The 26,324-nt window shown below is 48.0% G+C and overlaps 1 protein-coding gene across 3 annotated transcripts in view; it reads left to right on the forward strand.

Moving 5' to 3' along the window:
- Positions 1 to 25,877, forward strand: part of LOC119461825 (epoxide hydrolase 1) — a 118,028-nt gene extending 92,151 nt beyond the window's left edge. For 2 of the 3 annotated variants that reach the window (XM_049672275.1, XM_037723198.2), the window contains exons 5-10: positions 13,995 to 14,127; positions 15,750 to 15,961; positions 20,982 to 21,210; positions 21,917 to 22,343; positions 24,731 to 24,790; positions 25,013 to 25,877. In XM_049672275.1, coding sequence (XP_049528232.1) covers positions 13,995 to 14,127; positions 15,750 to 15,961; positions 20,982 to 21,210; positions 21,917 to 22,343; positions 24,731 to 24,790; positions 25,013 to 25,228 — 1,277 coding nt within the window. In that variant the 3' untranslated portion in view covers positions 25,229 to 25,877. The remainder of the gene's footprint in view (positions 1 to 13,994; positions 14,128 to 15,749; positions 15,962 to 20,981; positions 21,211 to 21,916; positions 22,344 to 24,730; positions 24,791 to 25,012) is intronic. The other variant, XM_037723199.2, reaches the window with a different exon arrangement.
- The last annotated feature ends 447 nt before the right edge of the window (positions 25,878 to 26,324 follow it).

Below are 26,324 nucleotides of genomic sequence, written 5' to 3' on the forward strand. Positions count from 1 at the left end.
AGGAGGGTACGCTCCAACGCAGATGAGCTCAGGATACGTTGTCAGTATCTCGTCTGCGTTTCTCACCGTCCTAACCTGCGTTTCTTGTGCCAAGCAGTTTTCTTCTAAAGTTGAGTCGATAGTTAATTCATCTTTCCAAGATATGTTTAACTTAAGGCGCCTCATGTCCGGCCTTGACAGTATGAAAGAAAAATTCACGTCATTCATTACAAGTGCCTTAACCTCGATTGTCCGATTCTGGTATTTAACAATCACTGTTGTCCAGTAATGCAGAATTCTTCTGCTGCCGTCGTAACTTTGCACCTCCACTGCTTTATCTTGTCGGATTTCCCTTTTGTCTGCCAGGACCTCATTTATGAGACTCACAGACGCTCCTGTGTCCACTAGCACATGCGTGCCTCTGCCATTAATTTTCATTTCGGCATGAAGAAGGTTTGTCTTCAATAAATATACAACAGCTCTGTCGTTGTATGACACAGATGCACTGTCCCTACACTGTAGTTGACTTTCCACCCTTTCACTCCCAAGTGATATCTCTTTCGCTTCTGCGCTCATCTGCTCTCGGGTTACTATGCTGTTGGCGTCCACTTGACCAACATTTTCGACTTTCTTCCGCGTAGTTACATGTCGGTCGGCATGCGAAAGGGAGTGTACAACGTTATTCAGGGCGAGCAAGAGATCCTCGACGGTCTTAGGAGATCTGGCCAGCAGCTGTTTCTGCCAGTCTTTGTTCATGCCTAGCATAATCAGTGGCACAATTGATGTCTCAGGAAGGTTTGCGTCAGCGAGCAGGAGTAGCCTTCGCTTTTCATAAAAGTATTCTTGAAGGCTTCCGACTTTGTGTCTAAACAAAATGGCATTGTTCCACCGTTCTAACTGGTTAATTTCAAACGATGTCAGGAAGCTCTGTTTCCATTGACTCCAAGTGTCACTAAGGTGGTCTAAGATTCTCATGTCGAACCACTTTTTAGCAATTCCCGACAAAAATGGCCTGAGGTTTCTTATCTTGTCATCGTCCGAATCCCATCGATTTTGTTGGCAGGCATATTCATAAAAGCCAATCCACGTAGTGGCAGCCATTGATATACCATCAAAATGGTCCGGCTTAATGGCATCACCTTTTGGAACGGCTCTGTGTAATGCCGCCTGGCTCAATATATTCAAGAGCTGTGACTGTTGCTCAACCTGCTTTGACTGCATCTGCAGTAAGCCAATCATAATAGATATGGTATTCTGTCCAGAAGGTGACTCATTGGACGGTGTCTGACAGTAGTTCTCGTCATGGTGCATCAAACTGCGAAATTCAGCCGTACCGCTCTCTGTCAAGGGACACTCGCGTGAGCTTGCCTTGCTGGTGACGTCGATGAGCGGCTCGATCGATGTAGAAGACCTGCCCGAGTCAGCGTCGCTCTTGTCCCTGGGACGGTAGCTACCCGGCGTGTCCATCTTCCCGTTCGGCGAGTCTTCTCAACGCGCACTAGTTTTAATCCTCTGCGACTGCGCCAAAATGTAAAGAACTCAACGGAGACGGATAAAGCCGTTCCTCCATTTTATTGAACTTCTTCTTCTTCTCCTCCAGTACTCGCGCCACTTCTACTTCGTCTTGACGGCACTCCACAACAGTCATCACCTGAACGCCAAGAGTGAGCAGTTTTTTGAGAAAAAACTCTTGAAAAGGGGGCCTATGTCACATGTAAGAGGCCGCCGGTGGCGCGAAAAAGAAGAGGAGCACGCGATGCCTGGTGTTCGGAACGGCGCGAGCGCGCGAGGCGCACGAACCGAGGCATAGTCGAGGGATGAACGGCGCTGTCCGTGGAGTTTCAACGTGGCACCGGGTCAGGAAGGTCGCATCTCCAGCTATGTTCTGGCGACGGGAGACTTGGGGGTCTGGTTGAGTCTGCGACGCTGGCCGTCCAAGGTGTGGCCGTCGACCTCGGCAAGTTCGGGCGAGGCTCCTGGACGAGCTGCAGCTTCTCACGGCAGGACCAGGCACCCCAGAGAGGCTCCCCCTTCTGCGGCAGACCGGCACGTTTGATTCTCCTCGGGACGCCACGTCGGCACTCTTGAAGAAGTTGCGACGCATCCCGACGCTAGGCCTAGGCGGGTGGGCCTAAGCTACGGCGAACGCCATCGCTAACGGGCACATCACCGACGAGATACCGACGAGCTCACCACCGTCAAAAGAAACAACGCGAGGCGTCGACACCTACGACACCCTCAATGCTGCGGACGAGCCCGACGCAGGTTCGACAAGAACTTCGCGACGACGATCTGTAAGCCCACGTTTCCGATTGCGACGCAGTCAGGCCGGATGCAGGGTGGCTAGACTCTAACGAACCCGCGCTAGGACTGACCTAGAGACTTCTAAGGCGGAGCTAGGCTCCGGAACTGAGATAGTCCTTTTTTCAGTAGCTGCTATTTGATCTGAGTTTGTTATTTAAGTTCGAGTGAAGATTTTTGTGAAATCATAGTTTTAGTTTTGCGGGCCGTTAGTTTGAGTTTCAGTTTCAGTGTTGTGTGTTGCGTGCGTTCATCGCTCCTGTACGTATTAAATCCTCGTTTGCCATGCCGCCGGTCGTGTCTCTCCTCCATCGAGAGTAGCGCATGCTCGTAACTCTCCGCACTCCCAAGTAAAGGTGACAGGCTTAAGAGTGAGTATCAACGGCAAATATCTCAGCAACTTAGCAGATGACAACCTTGCAGATGGCATTGTCCTATTCAGCAACAATGGGGGCGAATTACAAGAAATGATTGAGAACAAGTGTAAGGGTGCGGTTGAATATTAATATACAGAAGACAAAGATAATGTCCAATAGTCTCGCAAGGGAGCAAGAATTCAGGATCGTCTGTCAGCCTCTAGAGTCTGTAAAGGAGTACGTTTATCTAGGTCGATTACTCACAGGGGACCCTGATCATGAGAAGGAACTTTACAGAAGAATAAAATTGGGTTGGAGTCCATACGGAGCGAAAGCTTGCGGGGTCGCGCGCGCAAGGAGAAGGGGGGGGGGGGGGGAGGGGGGGCGAGGCGGTAGCCCGCTTCTGCGCTAGGCACAGCGGACGAGGCGAGAAAGGGAAGCGTTTACTTCGGCTCACGGTGTAAGAAGACCAGGTGATCCGACGGAAGCGCGCGGCGTGTCTCACTAATGTTGGGATGCCGCTCGGTGGCGCACGCGACTAGGAGGCTGGGCGTCGGGGGCCGGGGGTAAACATACCCTGAGCGCGCGTTTTTCAGCTGTTTGAGCCTGTGTTTTTGAGAGCGCCTATTAGTGTTAACGCTCTCATACTGAGGTTATCATCTTAATTTCTCGAAAGCTTAAAGAATTATTTAAGAGTGTCGCTAGGCTTGTTGCATTTCAAAATCAAAAGCATATATTTCGCTCAAAGCGGCGCTAACAGTCCGCATTTTTGTTGGAGCAGCTGACAATTCATTTTGCAAGTTACGTTTCGATGACGAGTTGCTATCTGTCGTCAATATATGCTGCGTCCCCGTTTTCATTTCTCATGCGAAAACAGTGCGTAGGAGAGTACCGCGTACAATGTCCTCCTGAGTGTATATATAAGCGCTTTCGCGTAATGCGGTGAACTGTGCTATCATTGTTCTGTAGACAAACGAAAATTTCGTTTGCGCGTTTCCCATGCAGGCTCCGTGCATAGTATTGGGTCCATAAAGCACCAATTTAAAGGCTGTTTGTTTCTTATGAAGCATGCGGCACCTTGCATGCGTATATCCTTATACGCGTGCTCCTTAATAAAATGTTCATGATAGAAGACGCCGATCGTTTTTCTTGCTTTTTTATTCAAAATTACGAGGCAGCAGAAAAACAAATGAGAGCAACTTGCAAACCAACAGACAGGAAGTCTATCGATGTAGAATATACATACCCAGCTGTGACATTATTCCTGGCGAGACAGATTTTCAAAGAGCGTGTTGAAGTTGATGCTATCGGTGTTACCGTCATGTGATGCGGCCCTGAAGTCCTGAATTTTGTGAGGTCTTGTAGACTGCTGAGCTGCTATGGCTAACGTTTCGTTGTCCACACGATAAGTCTCTTGAGCTCTTGTCTCTTGCATCACATATACTTTTGCCTGCGGTTCTTGTAGTTTACTGCCTTCAAGTTTTGATTTGCGCTTGCCGTCAGCTGAGTCTGTTCTGTGTCAATTGGCTTCGCTATCCTGGCTCTGGCCGTCTTTTATTGGCACGTAGTTGCTAGCTCCAGTAACTCGTGATTCACTACATTTGGCTTTCTGTTTCTTCTTTTTCGCTTGTGCTTTCTGCCGATTGCTCTTTCTTTCGGGAGCGCTTCGCAGGCGTCAGTTGTCACGGAACACAGTTCTTTGAAAGTGTAGTCTGAAGTAGCCGGAAAATGAGTCGGCACAACATCTCTAGCTAGATAAGCTCTTCGGGTCGTGCTGGCTAAAACAGCTCCGTTGTGGATTGCCGTCCATGTTTTTGACACGTACATTGGGTCGAAGTGCTTTTCGCACACGTAGTCCCCTGGTCGCAGGACTCGGTCGACTGCAAGCATGGTATTCCGCCATGCTTGCAGTCGACTCGTCTCTATAGGGACACTGAACATACATACTTTGTCTTTGCACGAGTGATATCCACTCTTGCAGTTTGGAACGAAACACTACTTGCCCATAGTCAGGCTAGATCCGTCTCCGCCAGGCAACGTCGCGGCCCAAACGGCAAATCTCTCTTCTTCCTTCCCTTTGTTGCGATTAAACGGATTCGTCCTTTTCCTTTATGTATATCACGGGAACACTTTATTAAGCGCTTACCGAGAACAAGGGTGAGTGATTGCTCAACGGTAAAGAAAATTTTGCAAAATATTAAGAAAAGATAACTTATCGTCTGCCCGCACCACTTTTCTGCGACTGCTTCCAGGCATTGTCAAACGCCGTCTGCTAGATCCAGCGACGCGCCCGAAATGCCGGAGACATTATCGTCTGTTTCGGCGCCTGAGGGATTTCAATTAGTATAGTGGCACACAGAAATAGTCAAAAAATTAGTTTTAATTAATTTAAACACGCTTTACGTACAGTTACAATCATTTACACGTTTGAATTTCCCGCTTTTTCAGCCTCCTAACATGTGCTGCCGTGCAGCGGTGCAGACGTGAAACTCCACCATTAGTGAGACGCGTTGCGCAGCAGCGGTCGCCGTGTCGTCGGATCACCTGTTCTTCTTACACCGTGCTTCGGCTACAGTGTACTAGAAGGGGGCAGTGGGCTTACTCGGCCGCTCCTCTGACGCAGTCAGCGTCGCATCCAAGAGGTGGCGCCACTGGCAACTTCAATGGAAGCTTTGCTTGCAGAAGCTTTGATTTTCCTTGCGTTTCTGTCGGTTTCAGTTCGAAGCAGTTCACACACACTCTTATTTGTTTTAAATTTTGGCATACTTGAGAGTCTTTACATATCTTTAGCAAGCACTATATTTGTTTAGGCCACATGATATTTGCCATAATAGTACCTTGTGGAAAATGAAGACAGCAACTCTTGGGCAATTTGCTGCCTATTCTAACTATTAAACCTTATGTGCAAAGAGGTCGTCGCTGACGGATTTTGCTTATTTGGAAGGGGCCTTCGAATTTTCCAAATTATCGGGCAATCGTAAAAAAAATTGAAAGAAAATTTTGAATGAAAGGGAGGGTGACCAAATATACGGTTTCATGCCGTGTCGACCTATTGTAAAATTTTGTCAGACAGAAAACGGTGCGCGCATACTACCCAGCTGGGCTAAAAAAAAAAAGAAAAAAAGACATCCGGCATGCTAACCAGGCTTGTGCCTTTGCTTAGCCAAAATGAATCTTTATATATGGCTGAAATATTTCATTGTTCCACTTTAGTTGTTCCATGCTTCACAGTAGCCTTCTGCATTTATTATTAACCATCATTACGCCGGCACACATTTATTAAATCAAATCAGGTTTATTTTTTCCATAAAGAAATGGAGGGAGGCCTGAACAAAAAGTGAAAACTAGTTCACTTGACAATTAGGCTCAGGCCTATGCTTATGTACAGTTATATAAGGGTGAGCAAAATGAAGATAACAGGGCTGTTGCTGACACAAAGCTTTCATTTGCAAGTACAGCAAGACGTTGTTTCATGCACTTCAATTCATGTGCAACGGCTCAACTTCAGCTGCTTGGCCCTCTACCGCTTTCCCGCCTTGTCCCAGTTAATTCCTTTCACATAAAAATGCAGACGTGTGACAATGTAAAAACTAATAATTTTAGCTGTGAGGCTAAGAGCGTGCACATTGCAGCCAACTTCGAGGGGAAGCTTACTCTTAACAACTGCCAGCATGTCCATAAAGCTGTCCGAGTGTGGCTCACTCTGACAGAAGCATTCTGTGAAAAGATCCTCTAGCTTTTTCACGAAGCCGTACAGCTGACTGGAGGGATAAAGGAGGCCTCCTTGATCAAAGGAGTTTGTTAGCCGGGCAAGTTGAAAACTTTCGCCTGGTGGCGTCATAGTGGCAGCTTTAGGCATTCTTGGCATTTTGTGCTGGAATTGACAATACACTTCCGCGCAATATAGCCCGCAATGTGGTAAGTGAGCCTCGAGTCGCTTCTGGCCACGTGCTGGTTATGGTCGTTCGAAGCCCGCAGGCCCGTGCAATGCTGGGGTACCACGTTTTGTGTGGCCTCTGTGGCAGTAGTGCTAGCAGCAGTTTGACTGCACTCATTTCGGTCACATGATGCTTTGAGATAGTCAACTTCCAGTAAGGAGGCAAGTGTACCTTCCTCACAGTTGCTTTCGCTAACTGACCTAACTAGACCATAAAGAGAAAGACAATTCACAGTGATCAGGAACTGCGGTGGAATTGAACACAAAACGTGGCTCGAAATGAAGCTCGCATACTGCGCTCGTATCGTCCAGGGGAATTGTCAGCTCTATGGAGGTTTTTTTCCCACTCTTTCCGCCTATTTTTATCCTTCGGGACGCCAAACAAGGACAACTTCGGCCCATCCTTCACATAAACATAGCCTGTTTGGCACCCAGGCGCGTAACAGTGATTTTGTCGATGCCGCGGCATGGCTCAGTTACTGCAAAGCATACTAATCTCTTGCAGGCTATGTGCGAAATAAACACTGTAGGAAAAAAAAAACCCACGTGAAGACGTCCACAGAAAAAACAACGCAGCTCAGCAACTCCAACTAATATGATCAGGCATTGGGCGGGCACTGGGCAGCTGCGCCGTCGCATCCACGCTCCATGGATGGATGGATGGATGGATGAGGCTGAACCCTTTAAACCGGACGGTGGCATACGCCACCTAGCCATGACTATTAACATATTTTGTACTTTGTGGTGGGTGAAATTTCACCCCTGCCTTGATTTTATCCACCAATCAGATAATCTCTGTTTGGTTATTTCTACCCGCTTAAAGTCTATTTTGCCTTCACTGTCCCTAAACCCCAATGCTTTGAAAAAATCAGCCCCGTTGCCTTGCACTGTAGGGTTTAGCCCTTTACAGAAAAGTATGAGGTGTTCAGCCGTTTCCTCTTCTTCTCCACACGCACAGCACAACGTACTTGACTCGGTACACCTTAGTCCGCAATACTCCCGTCCTGGCTTCAAACAACAAAGAGCTTCCCCTAGAATTGTCGTAGATATTTTCTTTGGCAATTTCTTGCTGGAAAGTTCGGTATTTTCCCAGTGCTGATTTCGTCTGCATCCCTGTTTTCCAGTCCCCTCTCTGTTTCCTTAACCTTTTTCTTAACCGCTGTTTCCTGGTTTGCACCCCTCCTGCAGTCCAAATATTTGGTTGACAGTTTTCTGGTCAGCTTCCTCCATTTTGTATCAACATTCCTCATGTACAAATAACTGAAAACTCTCCTTGCCCACTGATTTTCTGCCATTTCTCTCAATCGCTCCTCAAATTCTATCTTGCTGCTAGCTTCCCTGCCCTCGAATGACGTCCATCCCATGTCACCCTGTACCCCCTGATTTGGCGTATTTCCGTGTGCTCCCAGAGCCAGTCTACCTACCCCTCGCTGCTTAACTTCCAACCTTGCTCGAACCTCTGATCTCATGCACAGGACCGCACTGCCGAAAGTCAAACTAGGGACCATCACCCCTTTCCAAATCCCTCTCACCACTTCGTACCTATTGTAATTCCACAGTGCCCTATTTTTCATCACAGCTGCATTTCTGCTACCTTTAGCCGTCACATATTTTTCATGTTCCATTGAAACTAACGCCAGCGCCGCCGCTCGGGCTATCGAGAAGCTCATATTTGCGACATTCGTGGAGCCGCCGTATCGCATAGCCTCCGCCGGAGAGTAAGCCCACTGCCCCCTTCTAGTACACTGTACTTCGGCGGCGGCCGCCGTATCTTGAAAGCGATCTACGATGTGGAAAAAGTGTGCGCCCGCGCGGGCTTATCTTCAAAGCGAACTGCAGACAAGTTCAATATCTTGCGTTTCTTTGGTTTAAATTCTTTGTCGAAGCACTCATCCGTGGAATGTCCCACGAAGTACTGGAGTCTGGATGCGTGGACACGTGTCGTTTCGCACAAGCGCGAGGCGTCGGAAATGAAGAGCGAGCGACACGATGGCGTCGTAGCGTTGTATAGTGCCACCTAGTGTCAAATTAGTGAAGTGGAGCGCAGAGACTTGCGCAGTAACCAAAGAGTGGCGCTGCCAGCGCGATGAAAAAATTTTTTTTCTTTCTTTTGGCAACATCAACAGGAAAAGGAGAGTGCCGGCTTGGCGGGCTAGGCCAGCTGCAGCAAGCGGCGGAATCAGGTTTGAATGAAGGGAGGGGGAAAGGTCACGCCCGCGTCGGCAACATCGCCGGGTCGAGGGATGCAGGCCCGCCTCGCGCACGCTCGCACGCACGCACACATACGCTCGCTCTCACCTCGCAGTCGCCGTGAATTCAAGCGCGCCAAGCGCGACGCCGCCGCTTCGCATTCTGTCGCGGCGGAGAAGGTGCTTCCGGTTGCTGCTCGCGCAAAAAGGACAAAATTTGGGGCGAAATCTCTAGGTTGTCGGCGGGGAAAATTCGTTATTTCGAAGGTGTCTCCCGCTGCCACTTCGTTACGTAGAGGTCTCAAATACATGTGCTTCTATGGAGTAACGGCGGTGAATAGAAAAACTTCGTTATATCCAGGAATTCGTTATATGGAGGCTCGTTATAAGCAGGCTTAACTGTATAAGACAAGGACGAGAGAGTTTTGGAAAGTGGAAATTGTTACAGTTAAACCTGCTTATAACGAACCTCCATATAACGAATTCCTGGATATAACGAAGTTTTTCGATTCCCCGCCGTTACTCCATAGAAGCACATGTATTTGAGACCTCTACGTAACGAAGTGGCAGCGGGAGACCCCATCGATATAACGAATTTTCCCCTCCGACCACCTAGAGATTTCGCCCCAAATTTTGTCATTTTTGCGCGAGCAGCAACCGGAAGCACCTTCTCCGCCGCGATGGAATGCGAAGCGAGCGCACGTGTGCGTGCGTGCGTGTGCGAGGCAGCCCTGCATCCCTCGATCCGGCGATCTTGCCGCCGCGGGCGTGACCTTTCCCCCTCCCTTCATTCTAAACTGATCCTGCCGCTTGCTGTAGCTGGCCTAGCCTGCCAAGCCGGTACTCTCTCCTTTTCCAGTTGATGTTGCCGACGCGCTGGTACACGCTGTGGCACATCAGACTCGATGAGCGCGGACACGCGCTGTCAAACGCTGGCGGCGTGTGGAAGCGCCGCTGGAGAAGCGAGCGAAGTGACCTTCGGGCTGTTGTATATCGCTTCAACACAAACTGAACGGCGAGAACACATAGCACGCACCAAGCTACGAGCCGCCGACGCACCTACACTGCTAGACTCTGCCCCAACGCAGATCGCTTTCAAGATACGGCCTGCGCGACCGCGCGCTGCCCCACTATCCCTCCCCCCTCGCTTCCTCGCCGGTGCCTCGAGCGCAACGGAAGAAGGCGCGCTTCCTCCCTGCTTTTCTTGCGCGCGCGAGATTTAGACGCGGTCGTCGGCTCCCCTCGCATGTTTTCACTCGCACATACAGCATACGGCGCGCGGCGACTGTGTTATCGCCTTTGGACTTTAGGGTACGGCCACGCTAGCGGCAAAAACACGCAGCAAAAACACGCAGCAAAAACGCGCGTCAGAAACGCGCGGCAAAAGCGGCAGGAATCGGGGGTCTTGCGGCGTGCCGCGAGAAATGGGTTCTGCGGTAAATGCCGCGTGCCTCGAGATGAAGAACCAGTCATGAGCAACGAGGGTGACGTCACGGAGCCATCACAACCGGAACGCCGCCGGTCCGCGCCGGGTTTTCAATCGACGATCGTCGTCTCTCGCATGAAACAACGAGCGCTCGCAGTGTTGCTCGCCCGTTCGGAGAGCGCGGGAGATCTTGGGCGCGATCTTGTACGCGTTCCAAAATGGAACGGAAGCCGTCCGTTCCATCGAGCCGCACACGATTGGTCAATTTGAACCGTGACGATCAAATTGAATAATCGTGCGCGGCTCGATGGAACGGACCGCCTCCGTTCCATTTTGGAACGCGTACAAGATCGCGCCCCTTATCGCGCTGCCGCTCGCGTGCCACGGTGGGCACGCGGCAAGGCGCTGACGCGCGGCAACTTGCCGCTCGCTGCATGACGCGCGCGTTTTTTGCCGCTAGCGTGGCCGTACCCTTATATACAGAATATCTATGAGCCAAAACCAATTTTAGGGCCACAACGCGTCATGGACACCATCTTTATATAGCAAATACGGATCTCAAGGGCCATACTTTTGCTGGCGGAAACCGAAAATACGTCACAGTTGTCGCCCCCGGCACTTTAGGCGGCCAATGCCATCGTCAAGCCACCAAGCCAAGCGACATGAAAAGTCAAAGTGGCCGCTCGGGCCGGCGCGGGGTGGCAGTTCGCGACGTATGATGCGGGAACGGTCCCACAGTTGCGATGCAACAGCGGGGTTACCAATGCATTGAGTTCTATGGGAGCTGTGCCGGAACCGGTCGAAAACGACGTAACAGCCCGGAAAACGCAGCCCCCGGCAACGTAACAGCGAGGTTCTACTGTAACACTATACGACGCTACGACGCCATCGTGACGCTCGCTCTTCGTTTCCGATGCCTCGCGCTTGTGCGAAACGACACGCGTCCACGCATCCGGTACCTGGTGTGACATTCCGAGGATGAGTGCTTCGACGAAAACGGAAAACGGGTGCGCGTTACAATTGAGGGCGCGTTAGAATCGAGGAATTACGGTAAACGTTTATTTTTCGAATTTTCGTGCCGCACCTGCATATAACGAAATCCTCTTTATAACGAAGTTTTTCGGGAATTTGTCAATTTCGTTATATCCAGGTTTAACTGTAGAATGACCTACGGACAACAAACTCTTAGTAACAACCTGCCAAGGCAACTGAATAAATTACACAACGAAACCAATGGATTGGAAAATACCTCTTTGAAAGCTCGGTATAGTTATTTCTGCCTGCACTAGATTGTTTTCCCTGGCTTCCGCAAATTTCTCCTTATCGAAACTAACTAGTCCCATTGTATAGATTATATTCTTGGTTATTTCATTTGTTTAGTTTATATGAGAAATGTTATTGTTACGGCTTGTGTTTTTGATTATATCTTTCTCGCCCTTGTGCTTTTCGATCAGTTGCGATACCGTTATGCCTATCATTGCTTTTTTTGTCCTTATTGGTTAGAGATGTTTTTGCTACGCCCTGTTAGAGCACACTTTTTTTTATTTGTTTCGCATGGTTCGCAATGCTCAAATTTTGTGCCCATGGCATTTGTAAACAATGATGTACTGCCTCTGTGTGTGCTAACGTCGCGCAAACGCCAATGCGGGGGGGGGGGGGGGGGGGGGTCGGCGGCTTCGTCAAGCTGTCCATGTGGCAGCTTTTTATGCATGCCCCTCGCGTCATGTACTGATGCAAATAAACATCATTGTCATTTTAAAGACGGTTCGGTAGTTGGTTGAAGCAGGAAATACATGTGCTTCCGCTGTCATCTTTGCATTGTAATATGATCAGCGATTGCCTATCTCGATATCGCCCTGTATGGTCATCATATGTAGCGAAATGAGGTGCTGCGTAATTTATACTGCTCATTTCTACCTTGGAGATGTGTCATATGTTTTCAAGAAGGGCAACCACACATATGGTGGGCACTTCGGCGCTGACCAAGCACGCATCTTCTGTTAAAGGATCCGCCGTAGTTGCTTAGTGGCTATGGTGCTGGGCTGCTAAGCATAAGGTCGCGGGATCGAATCTCGGCCACGGCGGCCGCATTTTTATGGGGGCGTAATGCGAAAACACCCGTGTACTTAGATGTAGGTGCACGTTAAAGAAGCACAGGCGGTCCAGATTATTCTGGAGTCTCCCAATACGGCGCGCGCCTCATAATCAGATCGTGGTTCTGGCACGTAAAACCCCATAATTAATTCGCTGTTAAAGATGGCAACATTGAAATATGAAAGCCTGCAAGAAACACCAGGCCTCCGTTGTTTTAAAGACGAACCACCATCTGTGCATTGACGGAGCAGCTTTTGAAAACTGCTGAAGCCCTTGGAAAGATGGCCTCGCTGTAGCTTCTGAAATAATGCAAAAATAAAGCTCGCTTACTTGCAAGCAAGCAGGGCACTCCGGCTCGCGCCACTCCAAATTGAGCAGCTGCTAGCAGACACGCTTGATGCGATGTTGCAGACTTTCGAAGACAGACGATGCTTTGTCGGCCGCTGGCTTCCACAGGAACAGTCTTGGACTTTCACCAATTTGTGATAAGAACCCGCAAAGATCACAATTTTGTGCTGCTGCAGATCGGCGATACCGGTCGAGCGCCTTTCAACTGTGACATGCCGCGGAACACGACAGTTGAGGAGGGCGGTACACGGAGCGTCCATATAGCGATGCTGGCGGATGCAAACAAACAGGGAGGGTAGATGTTGCACTTGTGGTCACTGCGGTTGGAAGGAACCCGGCACGCTTCGTGATCTTTAAATGGCAAGACTTCGTCGAAGTTTACCCAGTGACACGTCGAATTGGCATGCGTTCCAGGGTGAGTTATTTCTAGAAGGTATGTTTAGTCTCTTTGAAAGCTTATAAAGATAGGTATAATGATCTCGTGGGGTCAGTCCGCTGTCACGGACACATAACCGATGATTCAGTGGTTATTTGGGGTGCGCTGCTCAACTCGAGGTCACGGGTTCGACTCCGGCCGCAGCAGCTGCATTTTGATGGAGGCGAGATGCAAAAGCACTTGTGTACCGTCCATTTAGGTGCACGTTAAAGAAACCGAGATCCTCAAAATGAATCCAGAGTCATTCACTATGGCGTGCCCATAATCAGATCGTGGTTACGGCACATAAAATGCCAGATTTTAATTTAATATTTATTTTTTAGTAAACTTTAGAGCAGTGGAGCTTTTGCTGCTTTTATTATTAATTTTCTAATACTTCGTGGCTGGCACGCAGCCTAGCATAAGTTACTTTTGTGCCATTAAATCCGATTTAACTAATAAAACGTTCATATTCTTAATAGGTTTTCATTATAAAAACACGAGGAAACATAAAATTGTCGCTTAAAATAAGTTTTGCTTGTCGTTTTTTGCTAGCCTTCGGTGACACTGGGTAAGCTTTGTTGATTCTGTGATAGGGATATCTTGTTTTTTTAAGATACGCTATAGTTCCACTGATATATCGAATTAAAATACAAGTGCTGGTATACGTCTTGCCAAATGTGCAATTATACGAGATATACAGAGTATATGAATATTAGTATAGCTAAAGTACACATATCTTCGATACAGCCTAGCCTTGACGGCGCTTTGGGAGCCAGTGTTATCATGCCATCTTTATTTTAGCAGAGAGCAATGACGACAACCATTTGGAAGGCAGCGTTTTCTGGTTACCACTGGGTACCCTACGACGACAGCCAGCACTCTTAGTTTAAATGCAGACATAGGTTGCTCCCGAACCAAGTCGTGACAACTCTTGAACTCTGCGCAGGTTTCAATGGTCTTGAGGCAGCCCGGGTGTTCGTAAAACTTATGGACCGTCTGGGACGGAAGAAGTTCTACGTGCAGGGAGGGGATTGGGGAGCGATGATTGCGAAGCTCATGGCCACCTACTATCCTGACAGGTAAGCCACGTGTTACAGCAGCTTGCCTCCATCTGCCGGGTCATTCTTGCACCCCTTCTATGCATTTCGCAAGTTGGTTTGATGACACGGGACGCTTGGCCGCTAAAGAGCTGCTATCTCATAAATATAGAGAACTAAACAAACGAAAAGAACAAAATATGACACGAGAAAAAAAAAAAGATCCTGCACATTGGCTGTCCTATACCGGTATATACAACAAATAAAGTCATGCTATGTACAACGCGAATGACAGCGAGTTGGGGCGTGTGGAAGACGAAAGCGCACCATGCAGTCACACGGGTGTCAAATACATAATAAATTATTAAAATTTCACCATCTAAATAATATACCCACGCACAGGAAACCAACACCAGAAGTTGTCTGCAGACATGAATAGGTATTTGTGACCGCAACACCGAGCCACGAACGGCACAGGAACATACGGTCGCGAGCAAATGTCTCGAGACAGCGTCATTAGCGAAAAATTAGTTTCTTATAGCACAGACGTGGCAGCCTGAAATTGTTTGAATCCAGTGCATCGGTCGTACAGTCGCATGCAGGCTGTAATGCTAGATTGCAGCCTACATGCCTAGGTCATAGGAAAAAAAGAATACATGTTTGGCATCCACGGCTTTCAGACTTTTGCTTGCAACTATGCATTTGTATCAAGCGAATGTAGTTGTGAATGTAGTCGCTTGAACTCCACTGCACCAATATAAGCTCACTCCGCCGCACACACAGCTGCGCAAGTGCTGCTTGTCCGCCCTGTTCGGGAACCGAAGCGAAAAAAAAGCAAATTTTTTGGCATTATCAGAATTTTGTAAATAATTGCTCTATCTTACTGCGACGCCTCGCTGCAGTACTGCCGTTGCAAGCGGGGCTTGAACACCAATAATTGAGACGTTACTGAGCGAATTTTACTTAAAGAACGGACGCATGCGACCGCTCGCATCGCTTAATTATTACTTAAAAATATTTCCATAAGAATCAAGTCACCCGGTATGAGCTTCCGTATATATTGAGAAGCATAATTCCTCGGCTACTACACTTCACTTTGTAGTACCTCTTCAAATGGATCACTATATGGTTCTAGATGATACAAAATCTAATTCGGTTAGTGGCATAAGTAGTTTGGATCTCTTTCCGCCGATAATCACGGCGTTTTGACATTTTGATAATTAATGCTCCTAAAGACGCCGATATTAGGAGAAAATGAAGGGTGTCTAAAAATACCCGCGCATATATGCCACGTATAGAACAAGGAGAATCGCGCGCTTCTCCTCCAGAAGGTGTTTGTTGTGCGGAGAAAGTAGTTTTGTCCATCATGTGCGCACACAGGCGCGAGAACCATATGCACGCTATCACATGTAAGAGGCCCTGCCCGAGGTAGCACATTTTCAGAGGAATCATTGCTTCTCAATCCACAAAAGAAAGGTCTTACACTCGCGAGCTTCAAAGGTGCAGCCAGTTCTACACCTTTCTTCGAGACACGGTGTTGATAGACGTCCCTTGACACACTCTTGCTAACGCCGTGTGAGATGCTCAGGCTGAACAATTGCCGGCTAACTATGCCACCATAGGAGAGGATTGCTTGTGAACTGACGGTGTGCCGCTTCGTGCAGAGTGCTGGGTGCGCACATGAACATGATGGATGTGGAGTTCAGCCCGCTGGTGATGCTCAAATTGCTGGTCGGCTCCTACTTCCCGTCGCTGGTGCTGCGCGACGGCGAACAGCTGGTGGCCGCCTCTGCGCTTCCCCTCTGGCCCAAGGTGATGCAGCTGCTGCGAGAGAGCGGCTACATGCACCTGCACGCCACCAAGCCCGACACCGTCGGTACGTACTATGTCAGCACTACCTCTGCGCGTGCGCCAAGGCGCGGGCAGAGGTTCGGTTCGCGGGCGCTAACCGAACCGAAGCCACGTATTCTGTCGTCTTGGAACCGAAACCGAACTGGAACATTTTAGAGGAACCGTTCCGAACCGGTTCGACCACAGGTTCAGTGCAGGGCCATTTTTTGCTGAAATTCTATGAGCGTGCAGGCCGCGGACGACAGGGTCTCTTGTGTGAATTCGTCGCAGCGCACGTAACAGTCACGCTGCACACCACTGTGACCTCATTGGCTGACTCAACTGTTGTGCATTGTCGACGGGTACCGTCTAAACTTATTAGCACCCGTTAATCGATGAGACATATTTATATTTCACACCTCAGAATTGGTCGTAGCGGCGAAGTGCCCGACTTTACGTTTGTCATAATCGCCGGTTATGCACTACCCCTTGCTTCGCTCGAAGCATTGCTCAACCAAATTCAAGTTTGCATCACTCAGATCATGCGCTCGTTTGTAGTCATTGCCGGCGACTTCAATGCGAAAGACTAAATTTGGGGCTTTATTAACGCCTGGTCGTCACAATTCGCATCAACCATCTCGTAGCATACTCAACAACCCTCGATCCCAACCTGCATTTCGGTCACACGTTCCTCACAGCTGGATGGATGCACGTTAGTCAGCATCTCTTGTTCTCGCCTCGTGCGGCTGGGACTGGTTCATTGTCTTACTACCAAAACATTAAATTCTCTCTTTTATGTCAAAACAAGCCTCAACTAAAACGTTTTACAAAATTTGGAAAGCAAAAATTTCTTGAATCGCTCTATAATTCTAATTGCTTCCATTTGGTTCAGCAAACTCCCCTTCCTTCAAAAGAAGCTCTCAAGATTTTTATAAGAAATGCTACATTAATTTCAGGCGCTTGCGTAAAACTGTTCACGAGCAGTTTTTCCACGTCCAGGCGGGAGCAATTTCTGGTGGGCGCCAGATTTGACGATTAACGTAAACACAGCAGGCCAATGCCTGGGCGTATCCGAAAAATAACAGAACCCAAATTCGGGGACTTTTACAAATCTCAATACTGTGACGCTTTTGCCACTTATAAAGTGCACATTTATCTTGCTGAAACTTTGGTCTCCAAGTGAGTTTGCACATCGTTAAGGCAGCATAATACATCCGGCCACCCATAGAAATTATAACTTGGAAAACAGCAAGCGCCAAGCGACTTCCACTTTCGGATGGTCGTTTCATGACAAGTGTTTTAGTCTCCGCTAAGTTTTTGACCGCTTAAATATCTGTAGATTCACTGACGATGATTAATACACCTGATTCTGACAATTAATGGCTGACCACAATTAGACTAACACATTGTATTTCACCACTGGAGAAATAAAACAAACTTGGGTAATACTCGTTCTACTCAGGGACAGCACGGGCTCACTCTTCCCATGTTGAAAATTATTTTTCGTGAGCAACCGACATTTTTGTTTTTCATATTGAATTCTTGTTTAAAACTAATGCATTTTTCTGTTTGTCAGCGAAAAGGTAGCATTATTTTTGTAGGAAAACCTAACCGATCACTCAATTCACTCTAATAATACCGGCTTAATCTAATGAATTCAAAATCTTGTAACGACTTTTGAATTCCCGTAGATACCATTTCCTACACTCTAGCTATTTACTCCATCCTAGACAATTTGGCTTTACACATGGGAAGCGTATACGCTCCTCGCCTTATACGCGCTCTGTAATACACTCGGTTAAATTAAAAGTAAAATGATACGGGCTTCACTCATCTCTATCGATTTCAAAAGTGCCTTCGACAGCGTTTTGCATCCCCGCAGTATTATAGTTTTTCATATCTTGTAACTGCTCTATAAACATTTGTCATCAGTTAACAAAATATTTCCTCAAACGCTGAACTATTGTTTACCTTTCTAGCGCAAGTGAGACGTGAACCACACCTTCAATTAGAAGTCCTAAGGGCTCACCAATAAGTCCTATACTATGGCGTATTAATGCGAAACCATTATGGGCCCCATTACGCAAAAATACATCGGCGTGACCGAAAGATAGTAACAAATATGGCCGACGGCGCAGAGCAAAAACAAGTAAAAAATTATCTGATTGATGTAAAATTTTTCAGGGAGGTTCCTGTAAACAAAGTAAATTAATGGCTCTAAAAAAATTTCGTACACTTTGGTCTGGGTGCAAATCAAACATGGGCCTCCGGAGTGTGAGATGAGCACGCTTCCCCGACACCACGGCGGCTCCACGGTTCCGGTTGACTAAAAGTGGGCCTAGTGCGGGCGTCATTGCACACGTCACGTCACAGCCATTTGGCTGACTAAAGGTGTGGCCTAGTGCTTGCGTCATCGGGCATGTGACGGCGCAGCCAATGGGGAGGAGGTGGCGCCGCGTCATGAGCATATAAAATGAGCGCATTCATGACGTTCCAAGGTCTACAAACGGTATTCCCACACGTAAGCAGTCTTAAGTGTCACTGCCCGATTTTTCTTATTCAAATCTCTCCTTACCGCTCTGTGTGTCAACACAGGCCGACGGCAGGTAGGCGTCAGTTCTGCAACCAACCTCTCGGATCATGAAGCAAAGACACACGAGGCGTTCATGTTAGATCCCACTGGGCGTGTCGTGCAAAAGTCACCATCAGCACCAACAAATCATGCTTCCTAAACTTCGCCAATAGCCATGCCAATCCTTTTACCCGAATTTGCAACCCCACTGTTCCTTTAAATGGAGTCACCCTTAAATCACAACAAAAATAAAAATCATCGGCCTTATTTCTTATTCGAAGGCAACCATAATTTACTGAACATGTAAACTACCTATGGTCAAAATAAAAAGAAAATATTTGGTCCTGTTCACGCACAACTGTCTATCGCCAGTTGACAGCCGCCTTTTTGATTGTATGCATCACCCCTCTGGTGGCCGGCCTCAGTTCACTTCAAATCACCGTACAATGCACATTCACCATCACTGGTGCGCAACTCGTGCGGAATGCACCTAGTTGTGAGTCGAGCACAGTCGGCTTACTCGTCCTGTCTTGTTTTCATGCTCGGTTCTTTAGCTGTGTACGATATATCCAAGCAGCCTGCTTTACCATGGTAGTACATGTTCTCTTAGAACTTAATACATGGGTTTCAACACTATTATTAGAATTAGTATTTTCTTGGAATTTAGTACAATAATTTCAAGTACGCAATGGTAGATTCATTTTGTACAGTCTGGACAACGAGCACGGGAAACTTCAAAAATTGAAGGAAAAATTTTGGGAAACTTGTATCGCAGTAAACCACTGCATATATGCGCACAGGGCACCAAAAAGCTCACGGAATGTACAAATTGCGACCCCGAGATACAACTGCGTATCGCGCATCATATTTTGATAACTTTTTCAAGTTAATGCCCGCGCAAAAGAAAACGGCCTTGCGCAACTAGTAGCCAAGGGAACTACGTTTCTCTAAAAGCGTCGCGCGTTGTCCAACCGGAGGCACGCGAACAATCTTTTGTTCTCCTTCGAACCCATTTGCACCCGAATTAAGCAATTCAGGATGCTTTGAACCGGTTGAAACCGTTAATGTGGTTGCTCCGGAGCTGAACCTAAACCGAAAAGTCTGAACCCGAACCGTACCCGAAAAGATTTCGCTTCAACACCCAGCTCTCAAGCATATATTTTTGTTGAAATAATTACTAGCGGAAACTGTGGTCTAGCATTCGTTGAGCATTCGTTGAGCTGAAAGCAATGGGAACTAACATGGATTTGTCTAATCTTTGTGGCTTTAAAGATTCTCGCGACCCGTCGTGGTAGCCCAGTGGCTATGTGCGTTGTGCTGCTGAACTCGAGGTCGCGGGTACGATCCCGGCGGCCGCATTCCGATAACGCTCGCGTACCGTGTGCACGTTACAGAACCACAAGTGGTGAAAATCAATCCGGAGCTCCCGGCGTGCCTCGTAACCAGATTGTGCTTTTGGCACGTACAATACCAGGATGAATTTTTCATACAGCTGTATTGAGTTGTTGCGTTTATAGCGCACTATTGCTTAGCGAAATGGCGAATTTGCGAAACCGCAAAGGCGAGACAGGATGAAACCTTGTCATTGTTCCCACGCTGGCTGAAGCTTGCAGCTCCCACTGACACCAGCGCCAGAGTGGTTTGCTCTGTCAGGAATGACGTAAGAATCGGCAAAACCCCTGTAGTCAAGGCCTCTTCCTGTCGCTACTTTCGCATTGCAGCAGTCAGCGATGGCTTCGCGGGGGACAAACCTATCTCATCACGGAGGACCAAACTTGCGTTCACATGGCCGTGTTATGCGGCGAACATGCTACGTGCATGTCAGAACAACACAGTAAAGTCAGTCAGACGTGTAGTAGAGCGCTTGCCAGCCGCCGTCTTTTTTCACGTGTCGTGTGCTCGAACGTGTGTCTACCCTCCATGAGGGTGGGGTGCACAGCGTTGTGGGCATCGCACAGAAAGTTTACTGACAAGATCGACGGCTAATCACATGAAGCGTTGACTGCTCTTAAAAGCGTGTTAATTAATTTTGAACTATAAACCAATATAACGAAGTCGACGCCCCATTTTCTGTCCTAGGGAACAGCTGTTTCTAATACCACAGCTTCATTTCTTGAGGGTGTCTAGTATTCGTTGGCGCGAGGGCCAGATATGGCCAAAGAGTGCCAGCTTCATTTTTTGACGAAAAAACAAGGTATGCGAGGAAGCTTGGAATGAAATATTGATCTTGGCCCCTACAGCCTGGCCCTATTAACTCCGCCTCCGTATATGCAGTTTGCCGTGTGTAGCCTATACGTAATTTCGCTGTTATCGCCTCTACAGACTGCACCAGTTATACAACTGATGGGCTGAGATTTGTTCAGTAAAGACGCTTCGTGTTGCTGACTGTGTGGAAGTGATGGTGGCACATAGAAAAATGTTGGCCAAAGTAATGCTTCTTTCACGCGCCTTTGGGGTAAATTAAGCTATTCCAATCGACCTGGACATCCTGTAGGTCTGGCTCTGCTCAACACCCCGGCCGGTCTGGCCGCCTACATCTTGGAGAAGTTCTCTACGTGGACACTCGGCACGAACGTGGACCGCAAAGACGGCGGACTCACCGACAAGTACACGTACGACGAACTGCTGTCCAACGTGATGCTCTACTGGCTCACCGACAGCATTGGGTCCAGCGCGCGCTTCTACAAGGAGAACTTCGCCGGTGGTATGACCCGGCCCACTAGGTGAGGCTTCGAATCCAGTTAGGAAGTATTCGGACCTTGCGCAATATCTCGTCTGAAAGCAGATTAATGCCTTATTTCAAATAATTCTGGTTTCAGTGCACAGTGGCAGGATTAAGCTACTTCTGTTCAAAAGCTTTACTGTGGGAGCTTATTTCTAATGATACAAAAAATAATAGGATTTTTTTCGGCATACACCTGAGCACCTTTCTGTAGCTTACTTTTGTTTAGACAATCAGTCTTTATTTCCCCAGGTATTGCTAATTCCTAGTGCAGGCAACATGAATGAATGTAGAGAAGAGTCATTGTGGCTTTTCTTTTTATAGACAGAGCCAAAATGCTTGATGAAGACATTAGCGGTTTTAGGGACAGCACCGCCATTGTTACGTTGAATACTTCTATTCTCCACACTATTTCTGCCGAATCGGGAATGCAAGTAACTACAGAAGGTTTTAGTGTTACAAGTAGAGTTACCTTGATCCGTTTATATGGTTGTTGCTCGTAAGGTATTTTTTTTCTTTTACAAAGCGGCTGGTAGCGCTTGAACTCAATTCACCGAGCAGCAAACCATGTCTTCTCTGAGTATACTTCTTGTGCTTTGAAGTATCTCTCTATCGCAAGGAATAGCCTGCATCGTAACGGTGCCATTGTGCCCGCACACCAAACAAGTGTTGCAGCACGTGCCAACCGCATGACATTTGTTGTCCAGGGTGCCTGTGACTGTGCCCACGGGATTCTCGGTGTTCCCTGAGGACCTGGTGGCCCTTCCCAAGTCATTCATCGGCCACGCATACCACGACGTTGTCACCTTTGTGCAGCACTCGAACGGTGGCCACTTCGCCGCCTTCGAGGAACCCGAGCTGCTCGAGAAAGACGTGCGGCAGTTTGTGGCTGCAGTGGAGGCGCGCAATGCCTCGACTCCTGGCCCTTTCCCTGCTTTCACTTTCGTGGATATCGGGCCACAGCTGTACCGCGCCACGGTGACTTTCGGCCCGAGCAGCCCCGCCGGAGGACAACGCTTCGAGCCGACGCCGGTTGAGGCGAGCCAAGCCAAGGCTGCCGCGCCGCCTCCCAGCCCGCCTCCCGTGCGTCGTGAGCCGGAGAGGAAACCGGTCTCCAATCCCGTTGAGAGCAAGGTTTGTATTCGTAAGCATTGGTCTTGAATTGCCCTATTCTAAATCCCTGTTCTTTCAATATAGTGTCAAGTGCAACTGCTTCCATTTGTGAGGCTTTTGGCTAATGTTCGAGGCAAAAAATGCTGTTTTGGTAATTTCAGTTCTGTGCAAGAAGCTCAAAGGTACTTGAACTATCGAGGTTGTTGAGCAGGTCTACACGGTCGATAATGTAACCCTGGCTTCAGTTAACTGGTAGTGCATTGACGCAGACTATATACTCGGCCCGCATCCACTCACAAGGTGCCCTGACCAAGCTATCGCGCAATTAAATAAGTCGCACTGTGCGAATGCCTTTGCGGTAAACGCTTGCCAGAATTATTGACGTATTGCACCCCTGCATCGCCACTCGCCATCTGTGGAAGACGCTTGCAGTAAGACAACGAATGAACGTTTAGTTATAATCACAGAAGTTAGCCTAGCGACAGGCTTTACATGCTGTAACGTAAGAAAAATTTAATTCCAAGTTTTACTTCGCAAACCCACGATCTAATTATGAAGCGCGATGTAGAGGGGGACCACCTGGGGTTCTTTATTGTGCACCTAAATCTGAGTACACGGGCATTCATGCATTTCACGTCCATCGAAATGAGCGGCTGGGATCGAACCTCGCGCTCCGCTGCGTCACTGGGCCACCGTGACGGATCAGGTCTGATGACGAAAAATGAAAGAAAAACATTGATGCTCTTAAGCAAGAAATATGCGAAATCACAGGAGGTTGTTGCGTCTATACTAAGTTTGCTAACCTTCACGAATTGAACAAAACAGTTCCACCTTTTCGGTAAATGTCCCGAGCCCAGATCTTAAACAGTCGGGGACGCCCAAATGTTGCGACATAAGCTTTTTTGCTACGTAATGAATAACAATCTGTAAACCAGATTTCAGTTTAATAATGCCTGACAGCTTGGTTGCACATTTTTCTCTTTTTTCTGTTGCATTGTCACAAATGTGAAGGCGGTTTCGTTTTTGTCGTGGTTCCATTTGTGCTGTATGCCCTAAGCGTTCCTCTACCTGCATTGGTAGTGGTGCTAGCCAGTAAACTACTGCACCTTTCTTTCTCTAAATCATGACAGGTTGGAGTAAAAATATTTTGCAGCATTGTCGCGCCTAGAGGCTCGCGGCACCTGACAGGGTCGGTACCCGCCATCGGTAGTTGCCAACCGGCTAAATTTGTTGTTTGTTCATACGCAGCACGTTTAAGAGTACTGCAATGCGGCACGCAAGCGTACATGTCATGTGATTTAAAGAAAATTATTTCGCGCGCGTTCTTAGTACCCAGAAAACATTATTACGTAACAAGTAGGAAGTCAGAAGCTGCAGAATTAGATGTTTGCTAGAGCACACTACGACTTTCTCATTTAAGTTTTTCGATAAAGTTAGTACTTGCTAAGTTGATCAATTAACCTTGTCTAATTATGCAATTAAGTAGTAGATAAACAATAGTATAACTTGTTCCATACAATAGTAAACAACATGTATTTGGTCGTGCCACCTAGGTTCCTTCGGCATAGATTTATATCTTTGCTAAACTTACGTAGGACACCCGGTACATTGTCTTCATGTAATACTCTCGCAGAATAGTTCCGTGAAGGCAACACCACACAACCACGACCAACAAAAAGTCACAGGCCTGCGCGGCACACGCAGCACAGTCACAGCGTAAGCGGGTGGAGCGGCTGAAGAGTAGCTCCAATTTAGGCACCACGCACAACAGGGTCTTCGCGGCAGTCTGTTCGCCACGTTTTGACGAGAACGATCTGAACTGTCCACCCGGCGTCGATGCCGAGCTGCGGCTTGTAATGCTTTCTGCACAGCGGTCTGCTGAGCCCGATCAAGCCTTACAACTGCAACTTACATGTCGGGCATGCTGCGTTTACAGGCACCTTAACTAGATGGCGCCACCATACTGGCGGAGGCTAGGCAGCATGGGCAGCTCGGGATCGCGTTGATTGCGCGCCTCGTGTGAATCACATCTCGTCATCTGCGCACGCTGCGGTTGCAGGGGCCTTACCTAGATGGCACCACCATACTGGCGGAGGCTCGGGTCGTCTGCCCCTGCTCGCTTGGGAGCGTTTTAGGACATTTTCCGCGGCCCGATAGCAAGCACTTGCGTGTCTCAGTGGTAGAGTATCTGGCTCCCACGCAGCGGGCGCGTCTTCGATCCCGGCGGCAATCATTACTTTTTTCTCATTTGCGACGATAGCGGTTACAGCGGCATACACCGTCGGCGGCGGCACCATCGCAAACCAAAGCGGCTATTGGAATGAGTCCATAACAGCTGACGCTGTAAAAGAATAGTGCCGTCAGAAAGATGATGTTTCATGTCTGATGCCGCTGAAATATTTGTGCAGTCTCCACCACCTGCTGTGAAGGAGGAAGCGAAAGCAGTGGCGAAGGAAGCGGAATCTAAGGTTGGTGTGCACTATTGTAAATGTTTGTTTTTTCAAGTGAATGCGTGGGACCACTATTCACAAGTGGGAGACTATGTACTGCACTGGCCTTTACCCAAAGCACTTGCGGTGTAAGAGCAGGAAAAAAAAAAGCAGATAAAGCGGTGCGGCTGCTGTGTTTCAAAGTGATACACGGGCGGATTTTAAAAGAAGAAAAATTTAAAAATGCAAATTGTGTTTCAGCAGCAACAGCAACAGCCACCACCTACAGGGAAGCAAACGACAGCTACCAAGCCTTCCCAGCAGGCGAAGAAAGCGAATGCAGCTCCTGCAGCGGCCAAGCCGAGCCCTCCGCCTCCTCCAGTGCAGCAAGCCAAGCCTGCGCCGCCTAGTGGACAGAAGAGTGCAGAGCCCAACACGAGGCCTCCGCCGGCTGAACGGAAGCCGCAAAAGGCGTGATAAAACTACTCAATGCGCTCCATTGTCACCTTAGGCACGAAAACTCCTCAGTGGGTCACAGTGTGCCAGACCAAACGTGCAGAGCATAATCAAGCTGCTTCAGTTAGAGATTCGTTTTTTATCTTTTACCATCTTCCAGTCGCTAGGATCCACAATGTTTCCTGACGCTTAATCACTGCGCATTAAAGGGACGCTAAAGGCTTCAGCTTGTTTAGCTAAATTGTCAAGATAGGCTTGTTTGGTAAATTATGCTTTAGAAGTACTGGAGATGTCACTCTACCGTGAGCCGAGGCTTCTAGGACAGAAGAGATGGTAACAACGGGCGATCACAGCACCTTGCACTTTCCACACGTGACATCATGGACTTTCACAGCATCTGCTGTGGGCCGATGGCATCGTGTTAGGATTACATCGCATGTATTGAACAGGAACCAATCAGTCAACAAGTTTCGGCAACTTTTTATGGGCGCCAATGTCCCAACACCATCGAATACTCTCGAAACCACAGTGTAACACTGACGTGAGGCATTGCGGTTTGTGCATGCACTAATATAAAAAAAGGAAGCGTGTGCTTTCTATCTTCCATATGTAATAAACATTTTGCTACGAAGTATTTAAAAAGGCAGAAAGAATAAATCACCGTTCTAAAACATAGTGTCTCTCTGCAGCTCCCCTTTTATGCACATTCCAGCGATAAATGAGAGACTGCTAACGCCGCTTTGTGAGCCCATCATTGCATCATTTGATTTCCGGTGCTCACGCCAGCACGTTATTCATGTAAATATTCTCAAAAGCATGTAATGCAGCTCGGCTAATTCCTAACGTATCATGGTAAACATAAAAGAAGCTATGGCTTAGAAAATTGGGGATGGTATGATGTAAGCATTTCTTCCCCTAGATTTTATCATCCAGCGTTCAAGGTCAATCTCTTTCATATAACGTGAGCTGAGCACCTCTCGGGCCACTGACGAAGCGCGAAAAGGAATAGCATTGGAATAGGATCATTACAGGAATAGCATCTTATCTAGGCCATGCTTTGCTCACGATTGCCTAATTTTGAAGTGGTGCTTACTCGAGAGTGTTGACTTAGCAAGCA

The sequence above is a fragment of the Dermacentor silvarum genome, chromosome 8 (genome assembly GCF_013339745.2).
Source record: "Dermacentor silvarum isolate Dsil-2018 chromosome 8, BIME_Dsil_1.4, whole genome shotgun sequence".
NCBI lineage: Eukaryota > Metazoa > Arthropoda > Arachnida > Ixodida > Ixodidae > Dermacentor > Dermacentor silvarum.